Source organism: Merops nubicus, unplaced genomic scaffold (genome assembly GCF_000691845.1).
Source record: "Merops nubicus isolate BGI_N331 unplaced genomic scaffold, ASM69184v1 scaffold13649, whole genome shotgun sequence".
Taxonomy (NCBI): domain Eukaryota; kingdom Metazoa; phylum Chordata; class Aves; order Coraciiformes; family Meropidae; genus Merops; species Merops nubicus.
The window spans coordinates 60,624-87,167 of NW_008630254.1; the positions used below are offsets into that span (position 1 = coordinate 60,624).

A 26,544-nucleotide genomic window follows, 5' to 3' on the forward strand; every position below is an offset into this window, starting at 1 on the left:
TAATTTAAATTTACTGATCCAAGACATGAAAGTCAATCTCTGAATGAATTATATGTGAAATAAATCTCATAAAAGCTTTTTTCCTAACATTTGGTAATATTCCTTAAACTGTTTACAGCAATTTTTTTTCTAATCTGTCAGAATAGATACAATAGCACTTCCAGGCTTGATATTCTAACATGAAGCATGCCTTTATCAAAACCAGCAGAGCATTAAAGTTTTCAGTGTATGAAGATTTAAATAGAGGGAAAAATAATAATTTCTTATTGTTTAATTGTAGTGGTTTGGGTTGGAAGGGATCTTAAAGGTCATCTAGTTCTAATCCCCCTGCCATGGGCATAGACACCTTCCACTGGACCAGGCTGCTCAAAGCCCTGTCCAGCTTGGCCTTGAACACTTCCAGGGGAGAGAAAACAGGAGAAGTGATTAGTGAAAAAGACTAGGTTTTATTACTTTTCTGTTTTACTGATTCACCACCTGTTCAGATGAGCCGGTGGTAATTGTGATAGAGAACTGTGGAATCTGCATCTGAAGTGCTTGAGACATGCTTGATGTTGAAGCATGTGCATAAATCCATTATGTGACTCAAAAAAACTGAGTCAGAAATTTGAAAGGAGAAAATGCTCAAATGCCAAAGAGAAAATAGATGAAACAGAATGTGAAAGTCAAGTTCTTCTGAGGTTACTTGGAAGAAATGGGACTCAGTCATATCACATTCTCCCTTAAATTTCATGTGCTGAGGAATGGCGTAATCTGCTTCAGAAAGTTTATCCTTCCAATGACATCTTTGTAGAAGAAAATTGTTTCTTTTAAAATGACTTAAATTCAGCCCAAATTTCTTAATGCAAACTTTCTTTATTGTAGGAAGGTGTAATTGTTCATGTGCATTATGTCATAATATCACCTCTTAAAGGATGTTAAACTTGCTAGCTTTTCTGAAGACTTGGGTGGTAAAGTCTTGCTCATCAGACACCTGTTACTGAACATTCAGTTGGTAAGAATAATACATAAAAAGCTACTCCATTCATTGAGACAAAAAATGTAATAGAATTTTCATGTCCAGAGGAAAGAAAAAATGATCAAAGATAAGTTAAATTATTAGATTTTCTGTATTCGGAAAAAAATTTTCCTGGTGACAAACTAAGAAATAGACTCATGTGGCAGCCCATAGCTGCTTATTGCTATGGAAGTCAGAAGAAACTAGTATTTTTAGCTCATTTCCTATTGATTCAGAAATGCCAGGAAGGGGCACCAAGAAGTGCAGAAATCCAGTCCAAAACAGATTTTATTTTATTTAAGGTCTTGCAGCTTATCTATGCAGAGCTGCAGAGTACATCAAAATAGTCTACTTGGTGAGGTTGCAACTGATTGCTCCTACCATGCTTCCTGTGACCACCCAGCTAAGCTTGGAGAGGAGGAAAGAATATTGCTCTCTCACCACATCTGCATCTGTTTAATGGTACGTAGTTGTTGACTGCATAAAGTAATACTAGGCAAACCATGAAAATGGAGCTGCAAAACAGAACTGGAATGATGCCAGACAAGCGGAGAGGAATGACGTTCCCGTACGGGCAGGCAGGTCACTGCTGAGGAGGCAGCACCCCTGTGGCAGCAGGGAGAGACTTCTTCCTGCTAATGACTTCATATTACCTAGAGCCAGAACTTTTAATAAGTAATGGTCAGTAACAGACTAAAAGCACATTCTTTGAAGGGTGGCTGTAGATCATCCTCTTAACTCACTGGACTTTAGCTCATGTGGTTGCAGCCTTGTCTGGAATTTTGGCACGGATATTTTCAGCAGTCTAAGTAGAAGAATAATTGTATTTAGTAGCCAGGGAACTCTTATTTCTGTTAGGATATCATTGTTTTAGAAATGCTGCAGCCAAAGAAATTGGGGTCTTCACCCTTGCTACCTCTGGTAAGCTCAGACTATACTTCCTTTCCATCCCAGTCATAAGCTAATGTGTAGTCAAGGCAGAACTGAAATGCTGTTCAAGTTTTTCAGTAGATTCCCATCAAGTCTACCCTGCTGGATAGGTGAACAGCTGTATTCTGGCCATAGCTATTGTGGTAATTTTGATTTTATTCTCAGACTTTACCATTTTAAAAAAATTAGTGTAGATTTACAGGCCTATTACTATTTAATGAACTTTTGGCAGAGGATTTCTTTTGAAAATGGAATGAAGAAAAGGAAGGGTAGAGGTATGGGCGGCTTTAAAACTAGATAAAGCTGTAGCTTACAGGCTGCAGCAATGTCCTGACTCAGGAGGGCTTTGAATTGTATTGTTTACCTTGAGATGTTTTCTCTTAAGAGACTTTGAATTTAAAAATTATTGTGAATTTTAAAATTAGTAATGTTTAGTCCATGTGAATTTATTTTATATTTCAGAAATTGGTAGTTAGGAATGGGCTCCTTTTCTTTTTCCAACGTCAGGAGGTTTTACTAATATAATTGAAGAAAGTAATTTTTATTATACTAATAATAATGTCAATGTTTTAGAGGGACTGCCTAGAATCTTTGTCAGCTGTCAAGGAACCCTAATCACTAAGGAAAGATGACCTCAGGTTTCTTTCAGCAATTTCAAGTATTTGATCCTAAAGATCTCAAGAAAGTTTAGGAAGCTTCTTCTTAAATCTAGGTATTGCTTTCCAGGCAGGAAATTCAAAGGTAGTCAGAACTTCTAAATGGCATTCTTTGAAGGGTTAACAGCCTCAGTTGATCGTAAGCAAGGATACAGGATTGTTGCTACTATTCTGTTTTAATAACAATATTGGTATGTAATCTTTAAGTGGCATTTAATTTCAAGTCTAAGTATTAACTCCAATAGTAAAACTCAAATGTAGTGACTTGTACAGTTGAAGTCACAGTTACTTTACCTCTTTTTTTGCAAAAGTTGTCAAATTATTACAGACAACCTTTTTAGTTCATTTAGTTTTCTTCCCTGCAGTGTCTGCCTTTCAGGAGCACACTGTATTGCTGATGGCTGCCGTTAAAACGTGTGCGGGCTTTGCAGCCAGTGCTGTGCAGCAGTGCTGGTAGCTACAGCTCTTGGTCTGCCAGGCCACTGTTCATTCCCCAGCAGGGTCCCAGTGCAGTCTCCAGGCATTGTCAGTGGGAGCTCCTGTAACTTCCACATGCTATTTTTAAATCGCTGGGGTTTCCAATTGAATATAACAGCTGTACTCAGCATAGAGCCAAGTTTTAAAGCTTTTTCTTCTCACATAATTGCTTTTAGTTCTAAAACTGGTAGGTCTTTACCAGAGGCTGCTAATATTTCTGTGTGCAATTCAGTAACAGTAGGTGAGCGGATTTCCAGACGAGTGCCAGGAAGGACGTGTCACAGGGTTGGGTTTGCTTTCATTCTAAAGACCTGACTTCTAATACAGCTCAGAAATCTGTTCACTGCCTAAACTAACAGAGAAAACCTATCCAAGAGTAATGCCCCTTCACAGAGGAAAAAGGCAATCACTTTCCACTCAAAAATACAACATGAGATATTTAGAAAAGCAAGGTGTATTTTGAATAATATTTTTGAGAATGGAGTTCTCTTATTCTGGGACTTCTGCTAGGGAACAAAGCAGTAATGGCTTTGATTATTTCATTAGTACTGTTTCATTACAAAAACAGACTAAAATGTTTTAATGATTCCTTAATTGCTAATGAAGAAAAATATTTTTTGAAGGGTAGAAAGAAACAAAAGTGTGCTTATGAATACAAGAACAAAGAACAAGAATAATTAAATACAGTAGATGGTAAAATTGAGGAAGAATAAGTTCCCTAAAGTAATTGGATGTACTGAAAGCTTGTCATAAACCTTTTTTAAAAACATTAAAAAGTATCTAGTTATTTATTCATACTGAAAAAGTTCAATGATTGTAATCGTTAAGATAAATTCACTTGACTTCAGGGGTTTTTTTTTCTTTTTCTGTAAGAGGTTTCTGTGCTTTTGGAATTTCAGTGAAACTCTCGAGTATAACTGTTTACACTTCAGTGTAGATACGGTTTCTTTTTTGCCATTTAGCCTCAGTAGAAATTAAAAATGTTTCATAGATATATTGCTGAACTCAGTCCCTCTTGTCATGGATGCAATGTAACAGGAATCAGTTACCTTTTGAAATGTATGTAAAAACTATATTAATGCTGTATTCAGTAGAAGACTACTCAACATTCAAATTGGCAACCAGCATAGAAACTTTAGTCTGGCCCATGAAGTTGCTTAACACCTTATCTTCCTTAATGTTTACAAATGGGTAAAACCTGTATTATGCTGTTTAGTAGAGAGCCAAACAGGATTTGAAATTAAAGATGGCTGCCTGCAAAAGTTAAATGACCTTGTGCTTGACTTTCTGCCTCATGCTGGTGAAAGTGCTTTATCAATCCCATCCTGGTCTCTCACTCTTCTTTGACAGAAGTGCTTTTTGTGTGTGTTCAGGAGATTAAGCTTCCCAAGTCAGTTGCAGAAATCTCATTTCTGCTTCCCCACTCTTGATAAGCCTCTCCTTGCTTTACCAGTGACTGGCGTATGATTTGGTGAGCTTGAGAAAAGAGTGGAAAAGCATTTGAGTGTGCTATACTAATAATTTGTCAGCCAGATCTGTAACTAGGCAGCCTTGCTTGAACCTTTTGAAGAACATAACTTCTTTTAAAAAAAGAGTTCTCATTCTTATCTTCTTTGACTGTGACACTGTCAGTGAAATACTCTTGGTGACCGCATGGCTGTGGGCCAGCATATGGCTGCTTTGTGTGTTCAAAAGTATTGTTTCCAAATTGCATGTACCTTTCAGTTGGCATTTGCTCTTCCAGGGCTGCAGCACTGTGGTAGAGCACTGTTGGGTGACCACTTGTAAGCTGGGTTATGGGAAGGTAACTGTACCTCCTTTAGACTTACCAGTAATTAATTCCTGCTTAATAATGTGGAGTTAATAAACATTTTAATTTACAATATTATTTACATTTGTTTTGCCACTGATGGAACTGTCGTTTTGATACCTCTGTGAAAGTTCAGTGCACAACTCCAGGAAGATGGAGGCACCACTGTCTCTGATTTGCAATCTACTACCATCATTCATTGTTAAGTTCACTGGCTCAGAAGTACTTTTCAGTTTGTAATTTTTAATGTTACTTTTCCCATCCTACTCTTTCTTTGGCTTCTCGTTTTACTGCTCTGTTAAAGTTCTTAAAATAACCTGCTGATTTCTCTTAACATTTCAAGTAAAATATATGTAAAAACTCCACAGATCAACTAAAAAGCAACAGTTTTGGACAAGGCAGATGGGACTGTTGGAAGTGGAGACGGGTAAAGATTATAAGATCAAATGGATCATTATGGGAGCTCATAAAAGCAAGTTCTCTGTCCTCTAGGGAAACTTTTCATATTCCACAAGCAGCAAGCCCACCAATTCTGCTGGAGAAAGAAACAATTACCTGGAAAAGCATCTTTTGCCTGTATTGCTAATGTACTGTGAAGCAATTAGAATTTTAGCAGCACTTGGAAGGTGCCAGTGTTTCAGGGACAGCTTTCTAATGTAGATGTGGCTTAAGATACTTTAGAAGTAACTGATGATTGACTTAAAAAGCACTGTCTTTCATTTTCTCTAACAGTTTATGCACATTTACTTGATAATTTTTAAAATACATGCATATATTTACAGTCTTGAGCTGTTTGTCCTGTAGTGTAGAAGCAACCAGTATGACCAAAACACTAGTTTTTAACTTTTTTTTTAATAACAAATAATCTTTGTACAAGTCAGACAAGTATGTAGGAGATCAGTCCCAAAATGTGTTTTCAGAAAAAGTGAAATTGTCAAGCAGAAACAGGCCTAAAGACTGAGCTGGGTTTTTTTCTTAACAGCAGTTTTGAGCACACTGGGCTTTCAGGATTGTCAGTAATGCGTTGATGTATATTCAAAAAGGGGCAAGGTGTGCATTTCATCATTAATTATTTTTTTTAAAGACTACCAGCCTGTTACATTAGAAGTAATTGAACACATACAGTTTGAGATGGTGATTTAAAAAAAAAAGAAAGGAAAAACACTTTATTGCGATGGAGGTATATCATCCTGACCAGAAACAGAGGCAGACTTACTCAGCTATCTAAGGAACTCTGAAAGAAATGCAATCCAAGTGAAAGCTAGTGAAATTTGAATTCAGGTGTGAAACGTCTATTCACCTTTTTTAATCTAGTATTTGTTTGCAGACAATCAATTTATCCACTAATTGCATAGAACTGGTGATATGTTAGCTTTTACATTAACTACCTATTAAGTGGGCATCGTGGTCCCTGACACCAAACATAGCAGCAATTTAAAGAATTTGTAAAGAGTGTGTTGAGGTAATACCATGTTTTACATGGAGATACCTGCCATTACCAGTGTCCTTTGACATTCTGTTTCCATTTCAGAGTTATTTGTATGGATTTATATGCCATGGGAGGAGTATAAGGTACATTTTGAGACCTTCTGGCATGCTTAGATAGCAGATTTTCTTAGTTCATGTTCTTCCAAAGATGCAATGTATTCAAAACAATCTCAAACACCTGCTTAGGAGACACATGCTTTATGCTGAAATGCAATTCACACTTGTCAGTGCATACTGTCAATACCAGTTCAGTTGTTTCCATTCCTAACAATGAACTGTCATTTTCGTGGCAATCAAAACAAACCTAAAAAAGTCTTTTTAAATGTTCCTTTTTTTCTCTCCTGTTTTTCCTTTAACTTATGCCATCAGGTGAAACAAAAGTATAACTGGTCTTTTGGGAAAGACTGAGGGGAGGGCAATGTATGTGTCTTCCATGCAAAACTGTAGCACAATATGAACAGCTGCCCATCAAACCTATTCTTTTTGTAGAATTGTCTGGAATTTCAGTACAGAATGGATTCAGAACATTCTACTGCTTTTTAGTAGTTACATGTGTTGTCCTGTTGCTAAGAGTTTCTCAGTTGTATTAAAACTTGAACTTTTAAATACTTGCCAGTTCAAAATGGAGCTGTGAGTAAAGTGACTTTTGATTTTTTATGTAGTTATGTAGTTTCCATTACTGCATACGTAATAGCTGCTTTCAAAACGTGTAAGCATCATGATGGATCTCTGTCACATCTATAATGCTGCTTGCAGATTATCTTTCTTAACAAATTGTTGTTCATGACAATTCCTTTTTTCCCTTTTTCTCAGTCTTGATTAATTTTGAATGTGTAAACTCTGCGTCTGGAGTGAGAATGTTTTCCATCTGACCTGGTTTGCTCATACTACAGAAGGTTTTGGTTTTCTGTGTAACAAATCTTTAGGTACTTTACAGTTCTTATTTGGGGAATATAAGAACTTAAAATCTCATTGCAAAATCTGCAAAATCTCATTGCTCTTTGCTCTTTATACTTTGTCGGCATGAGTGTGTGCTGTGTTCCTCCTAAATAAGAAATAAAATAGCTTTGTCAGCCAAGGACTTTTTCTGGCTTTTACAGTTGGGTGCTTAAAAGGATTGTCAGACTTTTCATTCTCCTGCTAAATGGAACCATTTGTTGTCTTCAAGGGATGAATCATTTTTCTTTTTCAATGTTAATCATTCTTGCTGTGTTACAAAAGTCTCGAAGTATGTTAAAGAGAGCTGCTATTGTAGTGTTTAAGCAGTAAACATCCTCTCACTGTATCTTATCAGTAAGATTTGGTATTAGCTGGCATTTGCTTCTGAAATATTCTATTCCATTTGTGTTAATCATATAAAATCTAATGTTATAAGCCAAAATTGGTACATCAGCATCTGTCTTGGTCTGAACCAGAATGCAAGTTTGCTCTGTTCTTTAAGCTATTTTATTTACTTAAATTTAATGATATGTTTAGATAGATACGTGCTGCTTAAATATTAATGTGGAGAGTTTACCTATCAGTTTGTTCAAGTGAAGGTCTTAAATCTCTCTGCCTCAATGAAAACAGTTTGTTTTCCATTTCTTTTGAGAATGCTGGAAGAAAGGCGCATGGTAATTTTTCTATTTTTCAGTGCAGTGTGTAATTTAGTCAATAATTTAGACAAGAATACATTTTTGGGTGTCTTTCTAGTTAGTGGTGTGCAACATTAATTGTTTTCATACAAAATTATTTTCAAATTTTGCCATAATTCTGTGATGATAAATACATTTTAAATGCCCTTCAACAGATATGGAGCATGCATGTGTACAACTAACTTAGTAATTCTAATACCGAATGTCATCTTTGTGCAGGATAGAAGAAAAAAAAAAGACAAGGCAATAACTAGACTGCCAGTCTGTCAAAACTGTTCACACAAAGTGGATTATAAAAGACTAGAAGTTCAGTTTGAGACAGACATCTGTAACACACTCTATCAACCTAACTTTGTCCTTTGAAAACTTTAACATGTTTTATAGCAAGAATGTAATTTTAAACATGTGACTTTCTGGAAAAGCATTGCTTTTGGAATGAAGGAATGTCATTTTAATTTGTTGGAAAACAAGTTTTAACTTTAATTTGTTGGAAAGGAGTTGTTAGAGCTGTAGGTCTGTGCTGCTGTTTGACTGTCAGTTGCTGGCCATGTTGGCTACTGTGAGTGTTTTCTAACAAGGCTAAATAGGCATGCTGTTTCTGCCACCCATCCCAAATTGTAACACCTAAACACTTTGTGTGTATTTTGTACACACTTAAAATCCCTAGAAAATTTTTCTGTGCTTTTACCAGGTTCACTGTTGGCTTATCTCTAGTCATATTTTCAGTCTCCCTGGCCTTGGGTTGTATTCCATGGTTCTTATTTCCATGCATATGACAACTTCTGGTCATGGGAAAAGCATTTTTGGATGAAAGTAATTTATTTTGACACAGCAATTTATACATTTCCTACCTGAAATAGTAATCTATGTTTAGATGCACTAATATGGTACACGATTCCTTTTTAATCATGGTTTCTTGACAGCTTTCACAGTGCAAGAACCAGGCATTGGCAATAACATTTCAGTTACTAAAAATGTACCAATACAAGGACCGATGGAAAAACAGCTTTTGCAATTATCAGCATAAAAGCAGTGGATAAGCACTGTAAAATCTCTTGGTTTGTGTTCATATGCAGAGGGTTTTTTTTGATAGAGCAGGCGTGGCATTAGTGAGAACAGAGGTGTTGTGAACCATATTCTAACTTAGCAGACACGCAACTTTTAGGAAAGAATCTTAAATGTCAGTAGAAAAAGACTTACACATAGCTTCTTTCCATGTCCTCTGCTATTCACAAAAATAGAGATACTGTGGGATCTGCACCTAGGTTTTCTCATATTTTCATCTCTTTCTGAAGTTTAAATGCCAATTCAAAGAGAATATAACTTTTTGAAGCTCAGCAGTAAGGCTCATGAGTATGATACGCCTTTCATAAGTTTTAGCAGCTCTGGACCTGTCAAAGCAAATTAGCATATTCTTAAAGAAGTATCAACTCCCATGCTAACTGTTCAGAAGACCAAAAAATTTAATAAAATGTGTAAACATTTTGATATATTTGCCTTAATTAATTAGCATAAGCACACAATTTGGTTAGAATGGGGGGACTGTATGTTCCATTCCTTTCATATTGTATTATTTAATACTCCTTTAAAGTTTTATATATCTATCAAGGAATACCTTGATAGGTATATAAGAATACTTATTAGCTAGAGATTTTAATATGTCTTGCCCAAGAGATTCAATATAATAGTATAAAATATGTGCAGTATAAAGTATATGTTGTTATGTTACAATAGCATAAAACATCTATCCCTTTCATAAGACAGCACTTTTTTCATAATAGCTTGGTTACAGCTGTTCATCTTGCTATATTAAAATGCAGACACCTTCAAATGTGACTTTATTGTGTGTGTGTGTATCTATCTTAAGATGAAGACTAAATATGTTTAATTTGACTAAAATGTTTCTAGAGCTGTTACAGAAGCTGTGTTGAAGACATTTAGAGTTTAATTTGCATTTTCAAGGAGAAGGTCAAGGAAAGCTGAAGCATGTTCTTAATGATCATTTAAGAGCAATCTAGTAATTATGAAAGATTGATATAGTAGCCCTGTTAGAGGATACACTGACTCTCCACTCTTTGGCAGGTGGATGACATCTTAGGAGAAGGCAGTGATGAAAGTGATAGCGAAAAAAAAAAGCCAGAAGACGAAGGTGAAAAACCTCAAACCAGTGCAACAGAGACTCTAGGAATGAAAACAGATCAGAGACCTAGATCATCATCATCATCATCATCGTCAAGTGAAAGAAGCTTAACAGGCAGTGTACCCAGGTATGAGTTTTTCAAGTGTAAAAAGAAGCATTAATGTTGTTTCATTCTGTTTGTGCACTGTTCAACATGCTTGCTGAAAATGCAGTCTTAATTTTGTTGTTAACCTCTGCATTTAGGTAACTTTTTTGTAACTGTGAAATTATGCTTACTTCTACAATGCTTTGGGATTGTTTTAAGGAAATGGTCATAATAAATGTCTGTCGAGAACCAGGATATCGCCTGTTTTGAAAGAACTGAAGACCACTGAACTGAGCTTATTTTAAAGTAGTCTTCATCTTGAGTCAGAAGACAACTTCATCTACAGTGTTACCTTAAAAAGCATGGCTTTGGAAAGCTGTGTTTTTTTCATCTTGAATTTTTTAGATACTTTTGTATGGGACATTCATAAAAATGATGTTATTGAGATAGTTTTCTGCTTAGAAAGAAACTTAAACTTCCTAGTCTCATCTGCAAAAATTATTTTAGTGTCCCAGCATTGACTGTTGAATGATGATCAACCAATTTGGCAGTAAACTAGAACTTGATAAAATAAGTCCTTGTTTTAAAAATGTTAAGGAATGATTCCCAGTCTGCAGCCCCTTAATAGTTTCTAAGCCTAACAAAATATAGAAAACAATATAAGATTAAGATAGCAGTTTTAATTTAGAATTGTTGGGATCATCATCCTTTATCATAGTGCTAAAAGTGCAGACATGACTCAGGTGTGTATTGTAGTTTCTACTCTAATAACTAGACTCTGGTCTCAGTCTTAAGAATTTACACACTAATAATGGAGGATAAGTATTATGACTTAAATGACTTAGATTATTTTAACTTTTGTGAGCATTGTTCTGGTATACAAAGAGCGTATGAGAGAAATTGCAAAAACCACCAAAGAAGGTGATACATAAATGCTTATGAGGAGATATTGATTGAGGTAGCAAGGCTGCTACATATCCAGGGCTTCTTGGTGGAAGAGCTACATGGGAAGCTTCTACAGGCCTTCTGGCTTATTGTGGGTATTTCTAATCATTGAGCATCTTCAGAAAAATATCAATCTAAAAACATATGAGAATTTAATCTATCTCAAATAATTAGAAGAAAATATCCTTCCTGAATGAAGTTTGGAAGAGGAATGGCAAACAAGCGATGAATATTGTTAGAATACTATTTGAAGCAGCACGGCATGGTGGTGGCATGGCATTGTTAATTTATCCTAATACTGTGATATTTTGTTGTGTAAAAAATGTACTAAATTCTGAAAAACAGAAGGCAAAAAAGTATTAAGGAGTATTTCTTAGGGTTATTGCTGAATACCCCATGTCTGGTTTACAAATGTACTTGGTCTATCTTTATAATTAACTTTTGCTTTATACATGAAAGCTCATAAGTAACCTTGGCAATACTTCCATGCTCAGAAGCCATGTAGAGGTAGTAGCGTTCTTGCTAGAAGTCTTTGAGCAACGTTTTAAGTAACTTTTCTGGTTTTGACCTTTCTATCTCTTAAGAGTTTCCCTGTCTGATTGTTAAATTGCATCCAGGATTGACCCTGAGTGGAGTGCTGGAAAAACATCCTCATAACGTACTGGTTCAGATGCTGACCCAGTGTGTGCTAGGTGGGAAATTCTGCTTAATAGAAAGGAGCCTCTGCCCATCATGCTAATTCCATTTTAACTTGGAAGTCTTAGATTGTTGTTTTTGTGATCAGTTGTTGTTGTATGTGCAAAAGACATAGCATGCCAGAGGGGTAATGTAAGAATGGATGTTAAACGGCAGGATTAAAGTCTCCAGGAGCTTAGTCCACTCCAACACAAATACTAGCTGTGGTTTGAGGGCCACATTTCTGAAAGCTAATATATATGCTATATAAGCATGTATCTCCCAACAAGACCTAAAGTTTGTTCTGAAGATTTGAGTCTTTGGGGTGTCAGGAGCATTATGAGGCTGAAATGCTATTTAATAATGTTCATATGTTTCTGCTCCGTCATATAGCCTGAAGTCAAGAGTTATTTGTTACCATGAACACCACCACCTCCTGCCACAGTAAGAGAACACAGAGGCTTTGTATTCTAAAGTCCAGTCTCAGCTATTCATAATGTAAATCCACCCTGGACCAGCTGTTTAACTCATCATTTTGCAACTTGTTACGATCATGCTGATGTCAATATTAATCTTAGTTATTAATGTTTCCAGAGAAGAAAAGATGAACAAGAGAAAGGCAGTCCAAATATGAATCAGAACTCTCATGTTCTGGCTCAGCTTGTTCCAAGCAGAGATGAGGCCTTCAGAGACTAGGTTTCTGGTAAGCAATGCTTCATTGCTCCATTACACCTTTCCAGTAATTACTGACACTGCAACCATAGCACTTACAAGATAGAAACCTAGCACTTCTGTTTAATATTAGTCTTCAATCTTGAAATATACAGAATACCTTGATGATTTCTTTGATTGGTGCCACTTCAAAAATTCTCAAGGATGGAGAAAAAGAAAATAATTGAAAAATCTGATAGCTACTAGAGGAGATGAAATGCAGCATCTTTCCTACATCCATTTACTTTTATAAGTTTTGGTAGGTACTAAGCACTTAAGTTGCAATTTGACACCCTGGAGTTGTTTTAAAATCCTAGCTTCTTATGCAACTTAAAACACTTCCTGTTATCTCATAAATGTCATGTTAAAAGGTTACTGTATAGACCAAACAATGAATGTGAATTTCATGCTGTGTAAAAAGATGGAATAGAAATTAGTAAATGAAAAAAACATGATTGTTTATCCTGCTGACAGTTGATCAGCTTCTTGTGATTATGACCTACGTAACAATAAAATACATTTGCAGCTTACTTTTATTTAGAAAAACTAAAAGGAGGTAAACAAAATTTTATTCTTAAATTGTCTTGATCTTTTTGCAGATGGTATTTTTTCTGAGATTTGTCTGGGTTTTTTGTTAAATAAAAGAATTGCTGTTTAGAGCTCTGATCCAGCTTTTGTTGAAGCAAACAGGAGCCTGACTTCAAGGGGAGCTGGACTTGAGCCAGCTAAAATTTTATACCTAGAATGAAATTTCCCTTAATGTGGTTGAAACATGTCACATGAAATTTATTAGTGTCAGTTACGAATGAGGAGTTATCATGAAAGCACTCAGGTACTTTTAGTAAGTATTAGTAACAATTAATAGTTCATAATAAGTTCATAATTAATAGTTCATAATAAGAAAACACTTTTGAGACTAGTACAAGGAGAATTTGTATTGTTTTGTAAGAAAAAGCTGAATGTTTAGCTTCCATAGCACAGGATATACCTAGCAACAAGAGGTTACCTAATTAGTTGAGATATTTCAAGCTTTAAGTAGTCAGTTGCACCATTTTCATTTTCTTTTTTTCAAGTGTGTTTTGATTTTACTCTTCTGGCTCTGCTGAGTCTTGAGTGATAGCAAACACATCTGCAGTTCTTCTGTTTCCCCTGATCTTAAATTTCCATATTGTGAACTAGTTGCCATAATATATATTAAAGAAATATATTGTATGTTAGTATGCTTTAACACTGGTCTTTGTAGGAAGAGGAAGAATCAGGTGAAAGGCTGTGGCAGAATCAAAAGAATGTGTTTGGTAGGAGGAAGGACAGGCACAGGAAACAATGCTGTTGAGAAAATTATCTGAGCAATATGTCAAAGTTAGGGTTTAGGCTCTTTCAGTTTGTGGATCCTGGAAATTTCTAGAGGAGGTATGAAGCCCTGTTTAAGTGTGCTGCATGTCTATACTTGCCTATTTTCTGATGCAGAGCAGACTTTGAAAATAACCAATGCAATGCTTCAGTTGTATTACTGAAGCTAAGAAATTGAGTGCACTTATAATGAAATGTTAAAGGAATTGTGGCAACAAAACAGGAATTGGAGATGTGTTGTCTCTGTTACTGTCTTCCAGTGGCATGGCATATAGCTGGGGTATGTGCTCTTCTAGAATACACATACAATTTCTCTTCAGATATTGGAAATATTTAATGGTGAGTGGGAGTTAGGAGGAAAAAAAATCACATATTACTAATTCAGTTTCTGACTACTTATGTTGATGGAAGGTGCTGAACTGATAGTCCAATTCACGTTCATATGTTCTAGTGCAAGCTTCATAGTCAGGTTCTTAATTGTTGAGGGCCCAGGACGTGATGGGAACATTCAGATTTTTTTGATAGTTCATGCTGCAAGCACCCTGGTATCCAGTACCTCTTCAGGTGCCTCTCTTGCACCTGAGGAATTCTATGGTGCAAGCAAAGGGTGCTTTAAACAATGGGAAAAGAGCCCAGCAGTGACACTGAAGTAAAAAAAAAATGGAGTTCATTTACCTATGCCATAGTACTAGTTTTCACAGAATCAAGATGTAATTTTTTAACAAGTTTGCAGTAGAATTGTAGCAGTGTTCTATTTGCTGTTAATTGTCACTGTGGTATGGAGAGTCTCCCACAGAGGTCTTCTGTTTCTAATAAGCTTAAGGGCCTGTTATATTGCGGGAAGTTGCAGGAAGTAAAGGAGTGGCAGCTGCTCCTTGGTAGGAAAGTGCTTGTGTTTGGGGACTTCTGGAAGCTTCCAGGTTTCATGTCTGAAGCCTTTTTGAAGCATGGGGTTGGAGGCAGCTTGCTGGTCTTGCAACCCTCTGCTGGGGAAGCCCAGCTCACAGCATGTCCATGGGCTTTTGCAGCTTGGTGTTTGGTAAAAGGCAATTTTCTTGTGTGGTGTGGTGGGTTGGTTTCTTGTTCTGGTTTTTTGCACAGGTTGGGCACCAACATGAGAGACCTTCCCTTGAGGGTGAGTGGGAATGAAGACATGAAACAGATTGATGCAGTGATGCAATGAAGTCTTTGGATTATTTTAGTCATTAAAGGTTACAGATAAATTGTGGTAGTTATTTGAAGTATCCTTATAAGTCACACTTCTGTCTGTATCAACTGTTATGCAGTTAACTTAGACTTCACGTGTATCAGACTTCATATCATTTGATTGTGTATTCACTGAGGACGTGTATGGATTTTTCTCTTGTTTTTCATAGGTTTTGTTCAGATTCACAGTGTGCTCTGTGGTTTGGGCTTTTTTTGTTTTTCTTTAATAAACTTCATTCTGAATTAAATGAAAATGCATAGTGCCAAGGCCAGTGATTTTACAGTATTTAGTTCTAGTCTTGGCAATTTAAGCTTGTGTAAATCTCATGTAGGGACTAATGATTGCTCTGTTGAGAGTTTTACTTTGGAATGGAAATTTCAGTACTTGTGTTAAGATGTGTTTTTAAGTTTAAGAAGGAAGTATTCTCTTCTGAATAACTAGTGAGAAGAAATAACTGATACCTATCAGCAACAAAATCTTGCAGCATTTAAACTTCCTTTTCAAAAGTATTCACTCAGTGAAATGTTTAACAGAATTTCTTATTGGTAAGTAATAATCCCAAGTAGATTTTTTTGAGGGATGGAGGAAACATAATTTTAAGAACAAATAGGTAAATTTTAAAATAGAGATAGGAAATGGTACTTTATGCTTCTACTTCAGCTTACTTTCAAAATATCTAAAATGACTCCTGCTTTTGAACATTCACATTGTGAATTTCTACTCTTAATTTCTTACTAAATTGAAGAAAGAGCCTTTTAAGTTACTTTGCTACAGAGTGATATTGATCTGAATTCTTTCAGTGAGCCTCCAGTCTTTGAATCTCTACATAGAGTAAGTCTTTGAGCTCTGGTTGAACTAAAGCAAATTATTTTACTTGGTTTTGACTGTCTGATCAGAAAGTCTGCCTACTAGAGCTGTCCTTTGAGTTCTTAAACAGGTTTTGTCAGTCTGTCTGTTCTTTGTTGTCTTAAATGAGAACAGTGGTTTAATTTAACGTACAGCTGTGTTACATGATTTATAATGTAAGGTAGGACTACAGCTATCTATAGAAAAGGCCTGATAGTTCATAAGGAAAACTGAGCTCAGTCTCAGAAATCCCTCAATTGTCTTTTCTGTACCCATTTACTAGACTTTTAAAAGAAACTGATATTTTGATTCTTCTACATGTTTTCTTTCAAATATAATACCACTTCTTTTCAACAGTCACTCTGCTAGGAGACAAAAATTAGTTTTGCTTTCTTGCTGCCAGAAAAGACTGCTGCAAACTCCTGTACTAGATTTTGTCAATGACACCTTCTATCCTAATTGAACCGGTATATCCACAGTCACTATAACTTTGTTCCAGTTCCCAGTCTTGAGACACTCAGCTTTGAGAATCTTGGGACCTTAGAATTTATGTCTATCTTTGGATTGTAGAAGCAACATTTCAGTTAAATGTTGGTGAACTAGGTTGAATCCTGCAGCTTGTTTTAGTGGTTTAAGATCTCTTGGAATTAAGATTGCTGGAAAACTTCAGAAAGCAAATAGAGCCCATTTATTTATATTGGCAATGAGATAATGGATACCAAATCAAACAAAATATATTTGATAGGAGTAATAGCTCATTATTGTTTCTTGATGTAATTTGGAAAATAAATGTAGTTTCCCTACTTGAACATTACATTTTAATGAGCAATCACTCCATTTTAGTGAGATCATTATGTCTTCTCACCAAAGGAAAGAAACCATTCACTCTGAAGATAATGAATAATCATCGAGTAAAGAAAAAAACAGACCTAAACTACAGAATTAAAGATCCTTGACAGACAACCACCTTCTCTCCCAGTTGTGTACCAGAAAGGCTGGTTTGCTTTAAGACATTGCAGTGATAGGTGGCATTTGTGAGTTTGAAGTTACTTTCCTGGAAGTTCCCTGGAAACTACTTGGTGGAGCAAGTAAATCAAGCTCAATGTAGATGATGTGATGGCTGCAATTTTATAGATTGTTACACTTCTGAAGTTTCAAGTTGTTGGGAAAAGTTTGAATGTTTCACAGAGAACAGCCCAAACTTGTGTCTGTAATTATTTCTGTGATTAGTGTAATTTCAAGAAAACATGCTACAGGTGATAAGAGGATGTGATTAATATTTGTTTTATAGAACAGGGAATTCTGATTAAAAATTTTGCAAGCCCACCCAAGTACTTTTTTCTTGGCTGCAAATCTTAAGTGATATGGATAGAACAACACCTGAACTAGCTAGTGTGTTTCAAGTCTGTAGAGTATTTTGATGAGTTCAAGTGGTTATTTAAGAGGGCTAATTTGAGGCATTAAGAAGTGAGACTTCCACAAACTTCCTGTTTCCTAAAAGTGTTGATTGAATTCAACTTCCAACTTGTTGGATCCTTGCTAGTACAAATTTTTCCTCATATGACGATGCTCTCATATTTAAAACAAGCTAAGAGTGTGTTTGAATGGCTGAAATCCCCTGCATTTCTAGCAGCCCGGAAGTAAACGGTCTCTTTGTGTGTAGTGCATACAAGCAATTAAAAAGTTACTGCAGCTTCGGTTAGGAGTTTTTCTGGAAGCAATGGTGAAACACTCCAGACTGAAATCCACGATCAGCTGCCACAGACAAGCACTCCTGTTGGCAGCACATCTTTTCATCTGTTTTCACATGAGCCTCCTGTGCTGCAGAACTTTGTCTCCTCTCTTTGGAAGTGGTTTTCATGAAGACGAGAGAGAGGGCTCTGAGCATGCAAAGCAGAATTTGGTTCTGTACTTATATATTACTGAATGAGTGTCCACTGCATACAATAAAGAGAAGCTTCCATTTAGGAATGTTTTTACTTGAAGTCTCTAGTTATCCAAAATTTCTGTATGACAAAGCCAATACTGGGGCAATAACAGCTTTTTGAAGCCATTTTTGTTAAATTTTGTATTTTCCAAAGGTGATTTTTCTTTTTTCTTTAAATGTTTTGAGTCCCAAATGCTCTATTCTCTGTGCTATGTTGAACAACAGCTTATTTTTCACTGATTGCCAGCTTGAAAATTACAGAACCTTGCTCCGGAGGGTTGAATAAATAAAAACAAAAAAAGGGAGAAAGCATTGATAGATCCTTAAACAAAATCATAAACACACAGGAAATGAGTGTTTTATTGTTGATACTATGGAGTTTTTTCTTAGCATAGAAATTTTTTAGAGTTCACATATATTTTCTCATAAAGAAAACTTTATCTAAAAGTATCTATAGTGAATCTATTCCCCTCCTTGCTTATTCACACTGAGTAATACATTAGAATCAAAATATATTCTCAGAATATTCCTAATAACCTTTATTTAGGGTTGTAATGAAAAATGTACTGATTCTGATGGAAAGAGAACTGCTGATACACATGCAGTTGTCTTGTAAAAATGTAATCCAGAGGTGTGAGGAGGCAGGCAACAAGGAGTTGCTGTTTAATTATTGAACTGCAGCCTGGCAAAGATTTTTTTTTTTTATCATGTGAAGCAAATATAATGTTTATCCACCCCAAACTTTTTTCTGTTGTATCAACTAATAATCTTATTGCTGTAATACCTATGGGCCTGTTGCATTCAAAATCCTTCTGGACTTGGCTTAAAAGGACTAAAAAGCAAACTGGGCAGAACAGAGACTCTGGCAGTTGTTAAGTTATGATGGAAGGCATTTGTCTTAGCAGAAATGGTGTTCAGGTAAACATTTTAATAGGTGAAATCCACGTTGCCTAGCACGTCCATCTTGCATAACTCTGTTTTTAATACCTTCATTAGTGACACAGACAGTGGCCTTGAGTGCACCCTCAGCAAGTGTGCTGACAATCCTAAGCTGGGTGGTGCAGTTGATGTGCCAGAGGGACAGGAGGCCATCCAGAGGGACCTGGACAGGCTGGAGAGGTGGCTCAGGTGAACCTCATGAAGTTCAACAAGACCAAGTGCAGGGTCCTGCACCTGGGGAGGGGCAATCAACATTACCAATACAGGCTGGGAGAGAACGGGCTAGGGAGCAGTCCACTGGAGAAAGTCTTAGGGTTACCAGTAAATGAGAAGCTGGACATGAGCCACCAATGTGCAGCAGCAGCCCAGAAGGCCAATCACATCCTGGGCTGCATCCAAAGAAGCGTGGCCAGCAGATGGAGAGAGGTGATCCTGCTGCTCTGCTCTGCCCTGGTGAGACCTCCCCTGGAGGCCTGTGTCCAGCTCTGGAGCACCAGCACAAGAAGGACGTGGAGCTGTTGGAAGGTGTTCAGCAGAGAGCCACAAAAATGATCAGAGGGCTGGAGCAGCTCTGCTGTGAGGGCAGGCTGAGGGAGTTGGGGTTGTTCAGCCTGGAGAAGAGGAGGCTGAGGGGTGACCTTATAGCAACCTTCCAGTACCTGAGAGGGGCTTACAAGAACGCAGGGGAAGGTCTATTCACAAGGGTATGTAGTGACAGGATGAGGGGTAATGGCTTTAAGCTAGAAAAGGGTAGATTTAGGTTAGATGTTAGCAAAAAGTTCTTCAATACAAGGGTGATAGACCACTAGAATAGGTTTCCCAGAGAGGTGGTGGAGGTCCCATCCCTGGAGATATTCAGGGTCAGGCTTGATAAGGTTCTGAGGAGCTTGATCTAGCTGGAGATGTCCCTGCTTATTGCAGGGGCGTTGGACTAGATGACCTTTAAAGGTCCCTTCCAACCCAAACATTCTAGGATTCTGTGATTTTGTTGACTTGTAACTTTGCCAGGCAAACTGTTAGAGCTAAAATATTCTCAGACTTGCTCTCTTTGCTTCATAATTTGTTGCTTTGGGGAAAATTAAGTAAAAATTCAGCCATTTAATCTGGTGGGAGAAGTGTTTTGTTTAGGTTTTAAAAACAAACAAACAAAAAAAAAACACACTTTGGAAAAAAAAATGTTTGGGTAACCCTTGGTTTTGGAATGCTGGATCTTAGATGACAGGTTCCATATATATCAATTATGTGTCTTTTTGAGTCCCTATTGAAAATTGTTCAAATATGGCAAAGTTCCAAGTATGTCTGTTATTTCCATCAGTTTGCTAGGTACATGTTAGCTCATCCTTATTCACATTTTATGTGATTAGTAAAGTATTTTATATCAGGTATTTCTTAGTGGAGAAACCTAAAGTTACTGTGGTTCAGGCCAGAAAGATGGGGAGTTCTGTCTTCTAATTAATGAGGTCAAGTATCATCATTTTTTCTTATAAAATGCTGAGTTATTCTGCAATTAATTTGAAGCTGTGACAGTAGAGTTTTTAAGCTGTCTTATCAGGGAAACAGCTTGCTTTTTTCCTTTCTGATCATTAGGGCAAAATGGAAAATCCAGCATGACTTCTGCTGTGAGGAAGCTGGCAGTGCCGGTGTGTTTTCTCAGAGTGGAAGAACAAGGTGGAGGATATTTTCCCCCCTGTCATTTTGTTAGAGCAAAAATACTTTTCACATCTGCAGCAACCAGAACTCTGAGGCTGGTTCGTTACTCCTGTCCTGCAAAACAAGTTGCTACACTGATCACTTGCTGCTCTTCAGTGTCTCCTCATATCAGAAAATGAACAATTAACATTTTTTCTGCTGAATCCTACCTTCTAAAAATGCTGCCAAACAGAGTTTATCTGCAGCTTAATTTTTTGCTTTCCCTTAAGGTTGGTTTGGCTCAGTGAAGAGGATAGGTCCCTGTGCTGGCCTTCCCACCTTCTCAGTGTTCAGCCTTTCGCTATTTTTAGAGTATTTTTCACTTCTGTTTAATGTCTGCTTTTGTTCTGGAGTTTTTTTCTTATCTGGGCAGAATTACTGCTTTCTTTTAAAGGAGTACAGGGAATGCACAGATTTGGTAAGTCAGAGATTCTCATTTTAGGTCTACAGTTCAGGTGTCTTTAAGGAGTTAAATATGTATTTATATAACTGGTTTATAGACACACAGTCCTCCATTGAAGGATTCTGTGGCTTTACATTCACATTATTTTTCTATTTGAAAAATAGATACACTGAGAAATAGAGAAGTTTCCTGAATTTGGCCAAAATAGATGCATAGAGAAGCTAGTTTGAAAGTAATTTTTTGTTAAAGGTTTGATGTGTTAATGCTACATGCTATTTCAGAGCTACTTTACTGCCTGAGTTGTCTTTTCTTGAGACTTAGTAAAAGCTTTTGGTCTTTAAGATTGTATCATGTAGCTCTTTTCTACATAATATTTGAAATTGTAGCATTTGCAAAATAGCGACAATGTTCTGCTCATTTGCTCCACCTGAATTATGACTTTTAGCTAACTTGTTCACTTGTCTTTCCTTTTGTCAGATGCACAGGAGGAGTTGTAGTAATTCATAGATTGCTTTTCACAGAGGATTCAAAATTCCATTGCTGTGAAAGGATTATACCTAATTTGCTGTTCTTTGTTCTGTATAATCTTCCTAGAAGGTTTTTGCTAACAGAAAGGTCTCTGTAGGTCTTGCTGTGCCAAAAGTCTATTTGCAAGTTTTTCCAGTATTAAATTAGGTCTCCAATGTGCCATAATGAGTGCCCTGTAAAATTAGAGGGCTTTTTTTTCCTCCTCCTCCAAAGCTATGAGGTGTAGGTATGGCATGTTATACCTGAGGAACTAACTTTAAACCATATGGAAATGTTGGGTTGAAGAATGGGTATGTGTTAGTTTTATTGGGGTTTTGCAGCACTGATGTGCCTGCAGCAGGTAAGGGTGCAGGGGAAGAGGTTTTCTACACCCTTGTAAACCCACAGGTGATAGAAAGACGCTGAAACTTATTGGTAGGTAGATGTAGTCTAAGACACATCAATGTGCATTGCTATTTTCAAAATGCTTTTTTATTTAGTATTAAAAAAAGTCATACATGCCTGACTAAATTTATTGTTCAAAGAAAATTACATTTCTGTTTAAAAAACAATGGGGGTTGGGATGAATGACCACTTAAAAATTAATTTCTGCAAATGAAAGGGTATCTGGGAGATCTGCCAGAAAGGGAGCTGAACATTGTTTTTAGGAAGACTGAAGACTGACTGCTCTAATACAAAACCCCCAAAATTATCATCTCACTAAAACATGTTTTTCCTCTTCGTTTGCTATTATATGCTATCTGATCGAGGGAAACTGTTCCTTGGGGTTTTTTGAGATATAAGCTACACTAATTTGTTTCGTTTTTAAAGAGAAGTTATCTTTATATTCATATCTTAAACCTCCAGAGCTGATCTGAGTGTCCTTCAGTTTTAACTTCCGTGTTTAATTTTATGCTGCTGCTATGGTAAAGAAGTTTTTTATTCTATTCCTAATTTAAATCAATTAAGCTTTACGATCTCATACAGAAAAATCTGTGTGGACAAGTCTAAAAAGTCATAAATCATAGAGCATAGTTTTAACTACTGTAGCTGCTCAGGAAACAATTTGCAAAAGCATAAAATAAATGGATGTATGATTTATTTCCGTTTTAGTAGGTACCCAGCTCTCAGCAGAGAAGCAAGTGATGGCAGTGAGTGTACGCTCTGGTACTTAGAGGTTGTGTTTGTCAGTGTTTTTGCCTATGTCAGGAGTGCACCTTTGAAACAGTGCTTTGGTGTGCCTCCCAGAGTCCTACACCCTTGCCTGTAGGTCAGCCTAAGCTGGGATTTAACTCCCAAGAGCTTGCCTGCTCTGCTCCAGCCCCTGATGAACTTCTAATCCATGAAGTAAAACTCCATTGCTGTCTTTAATCAGCTGTATGGCTCACGTGCATGAATACCAAATTTGTTTTCTCTGTACGTAGTGTCAACAGGGCAGTTGTAAATAAGTCACCTGGAATATTATTCTGTTTAAACTTTGGTATGCTTTCAAAGTTGGATTCTTTTTTTTGTCACTTTTTATAGTCGTCTATATGTAGACGGTGACCACAATTTTGTATCATTTCTTGATTATTTAAATGCTGGGACATTGCAGTACACTGCTTTATTTTTAAATCTTGAGGGGTAAATTACTTAAATGATAGAAGTGGCACTGATGAATGGCAAAATCAGCTAATAACCAAATGAATGCATGGCTTAGTGTTTTATAAAAGCACTCAATTAAGTAGATGAGACATTCATATCTTCAAGCCAGTTAATTATTTTGATGGCCTAGATTTTCAAGCTGTTACTAAAAATATACCTACTAAACTGCAGTTAAATCACAGATTAAATTACAGTTCTGTTTCCAGCTGCCAATTAGTCTTGTTGGTATACAGGATGCATGTGAATATCAAGAAACCTGTAAAAAAATATGGGAAAATGAACCTGAATATTTAGTAAGTTGGGGACAGAAGTGGTTCCACTTCACCTCAGGTTTTTTTTAGAGAAATTTTATTTTTGTGCAATTTTATGGTTGGCTTTACTCCTATATGTTGTCTATTAGAATCTACTGTCATCCAGTTACTCTGAAAAATTACAATTTATGTTAGGAAGTCTTCTCTTGGCTATGTGTATGAATTGTTTGCAGGAAGACTTTAAAGGTGAAAAGCTGCAATAATTAAAAGTGAGTTCTCCATAAACTAAATTCTTGTTTAGCCTGCTTACCTAGGAAAGCAAACAGCCCACCAGGAGTTTGATGGACCAAATAGAAACTAGGAGTCAAATTCATGTTGTCTGTACATAGATGGGTTTCTAAGCAGATGACAGCATGCTTTGGAAGAGGAATATCTGTCACAAAAAGTAGCCATATAAGTGACTTTTGTACTTGTAGAATATAGAATTTGCATAAGGCATGAAGCTAGACCTAAGACTGAAATGGCAAAAAAATTGGGAACTAATACTTTGTTCGTTCATTCAAATAAATGTCTTGCACTCATCCTGTTACCAGATATCTTCTATACCAGAAACCAGCCAAGCTGTGTCTTGAGATGAGAAAAGAGACTGCTGTAACATAGCACATTTCTGTAGTCATGCTTTTAATTTGAAGCTGACTTTTGGACAAAGCTTAATGATATGTTATATATATAAACACATTTTCTTAAACACTCAGGAGAGAAGCTAACAGGCTATTTGTACTAACTTCAGTTTAGATAGGTGAGCTGCTGTACTGAGAAAATCAGAAGCTGGACATGTACTGACTCAAGGTCAATGGTGAGTGCAACCATTAACCTAACACTGCCAAGCCCACTGCAAAGCCATGTCTCTAAGCACCTCATCTACACATTTTTTTTTTAATACCTCCAGGGATTAGGTATTCCACCACTATTCTGGGCAGCCTGTTACACTGCTGAGCCCTTCCAGTGAAGCTTTTCCTAATATCCAAACTAAAGCTCCCCTGGCACAACTTCAGGCCGTTTCCTCTTGTTCTATTACTTGCTACTTGGGGGAAGGCACAGGTGCCCCTACAACCTCCTTTCAGTTGTCAAGAGCAAGAAGGTGTTCCCTGAGCCTCCTTTTCTCCAAGCTAAAGAGCCCCAGTTCCCTCAGCCCCCTCACCAGTTCTCTAGACCCCTCACCAGCTTTGTTTGCCCTTCTTCAGACATGCTCCATCACCTCAGTGTCTGTCTTGTAGTGAGGCACCCCAAACTGAACCCAGTATTTGAGGTGCAGCCTCACCAGTGCTGAGTACAAGGGGGGTGATCACCTCCCTACTCCTGCTGGTCACACCGTTTCTGACACAGGCCAGGATGCCATTGGCCTTCTTGGCCCCCGGGGCACACTGCTGGCTCATGTTCAGAAGGCTGTTGATCAGCAGGTCCCTTTCCACTGGGCAGCTTTTCTAGCCACTCCTCCCTGAATCTGCAGCATTGCCTAGCATGGTTGTGACCCAAATGTAGGACCAAACACTTGGCCTTGTTAAACCTCATACCATTGGCCTCATCCCATCACTCTGGTCTGTCCAGGTCCCTCTGAAGAGCCTTCTTACCCTTCAGCACATCTATACTCCTGCCGAGCTTCATATCACCTCCAGACTTACTGAGGATGCATTCTATCTCCTCATCAAGATCATTGATAAAGTAATTATACAGAACTGGCACAAGTACTGAGTCCTGCAGAGGACCATTTGTGGCTGGCCACAAATTGGACTTACCTCCATTCACCACCACACTTTGGGCCTGGCCATCCCGCCAGTTTTTCATCCAGAGAAGATTGCACCCATACAAGCCATGAGCAGACAGTTTCTCCAGGAGGATGCTGTGGGAAATGGTGTCAAAGGCTTTACTAAAGTCTTCCTATAGAAAACTGAGGTGAAGAAGGCATTAAGTACCTTGGCCTTTTCCTCATCTTTTGTCACTGTTTCACCCTACATCCAATAAAGGATGGAGATTCTCCTTAGCTCTCCTCTTGTTGCTAGTGTATTTATAGAAATGTTTTCTATTGTCTTTTATAGAAGTGGCCACTTTAAATTCTACTTGGGCTTTGGCCCTTCTAATTTTCTCCCTCTATAACCTCACACTGACTTTGTAGTCTTCAAGAGTTGCCTGTCTGTTCCACAGGTTGTAAACTTTTTTTTTTTTTTTTCTGAACTCCTGTGTAAGCTCCCTGTTCATCCAGGCCAGTCTTCTCCCCTGCTGGCTCATCTTTTTGCACATAGGGGCAGTGTGATCCTGCACCTCTAAGATTTCCTTCATGAAGAAGATCCAGTCTTCCTGGGCTCCTTTGCCCTTCAGGACTGCCACCCAAGGAACTCTGTCAACCAGGCTCCTAAAGAGGTCAAAGTCTGCCCTCCAGAAATCTGGAGTAGCTGTTCTGCTAACTGACTTCCCTGAGAATTGAGAACTCAAACATTTTGTGATTGCCATACCCAAGACTGCCTCTAGCCATCGCATCCCCCGTAAGTCCTTCTGTTGACAAACACCAGCCCAAGGGAGGCACCTTTCCTAGTTGGCTCACTTACCAGCAAGTTATTAAAAGCTGTTCCCAGTAAAAATAGCTCTCTGTAGGTCCTATTGACATGTTGCATCAAAGTATGGAAGAAAGGATGGGATATAGCATATTCTCGGCAGAAAGGCTCATCTTCCAAATGAGGTCACCAGCAGTGGCACAGACACTTGCAAGCTTTGAAAGTTTTCCTTCACTCAACCAATTAAAATTTCTTTGATACCTGCTGACACCTCCAGAGTTTTAGCATTGCTAAATTTTTAATAGTGAAAACAACTGACTGCTCAAAGCCTTACAGTGTCCTGTGTTCATTAAGTTCTCCTTCCAGCTCCTCATATGGATTTAACCTTCATCACTCTTCAGAGAAACTGATGCATGAGCTTTAAGCTGATGCTCTATTTCCAGAAGCTGAGGGCACAAGTATAAGTAATAAGATTAATATTAGGGTGTAATGCCTATGACATCTGTACTGCTTATGAAGGAATGTCTTTTTGTTCCAGCAAATGAAAAATAAGTGTGTTTTTCTGAGCTTGAGATCCCTTCTTCATTTCATTGCTTTTCAATTTTTACGTGGCTGGGTATCTTGGAAAAAAGGCTGGTTTCTCTTGTGAGGATGAGGGAGAATTTGAATTGGAGAATAAAAGAT

General features: G+C 37.4%; 1 protein-coding gene across 1 annotated transcript in view; it reads left to right on the forward strand.

Annotated features, from left to right (window-relative positions):
* CTDP1 (CTD (carboxy-terminal domain, RNA polymerase II, polypeptide A) phosphatase, subunit 1) overlaps nt 1-26,544 on the forward strand; it is a 91,604-nt gene that overhangs the window by 47,637 nt on the left and 17,423 nt on the right. Inside the window, exon 11 of the mRNA XM_008947228.1 lies at nt 10,075-10,259. Coding sequence (XP_008945476.1) covers nt 10,075-10,259 — 185 coding nt within the window. The remainder of the gene's footprint in view (nt 1-10,074; nt 10,260-26,544) is intronic.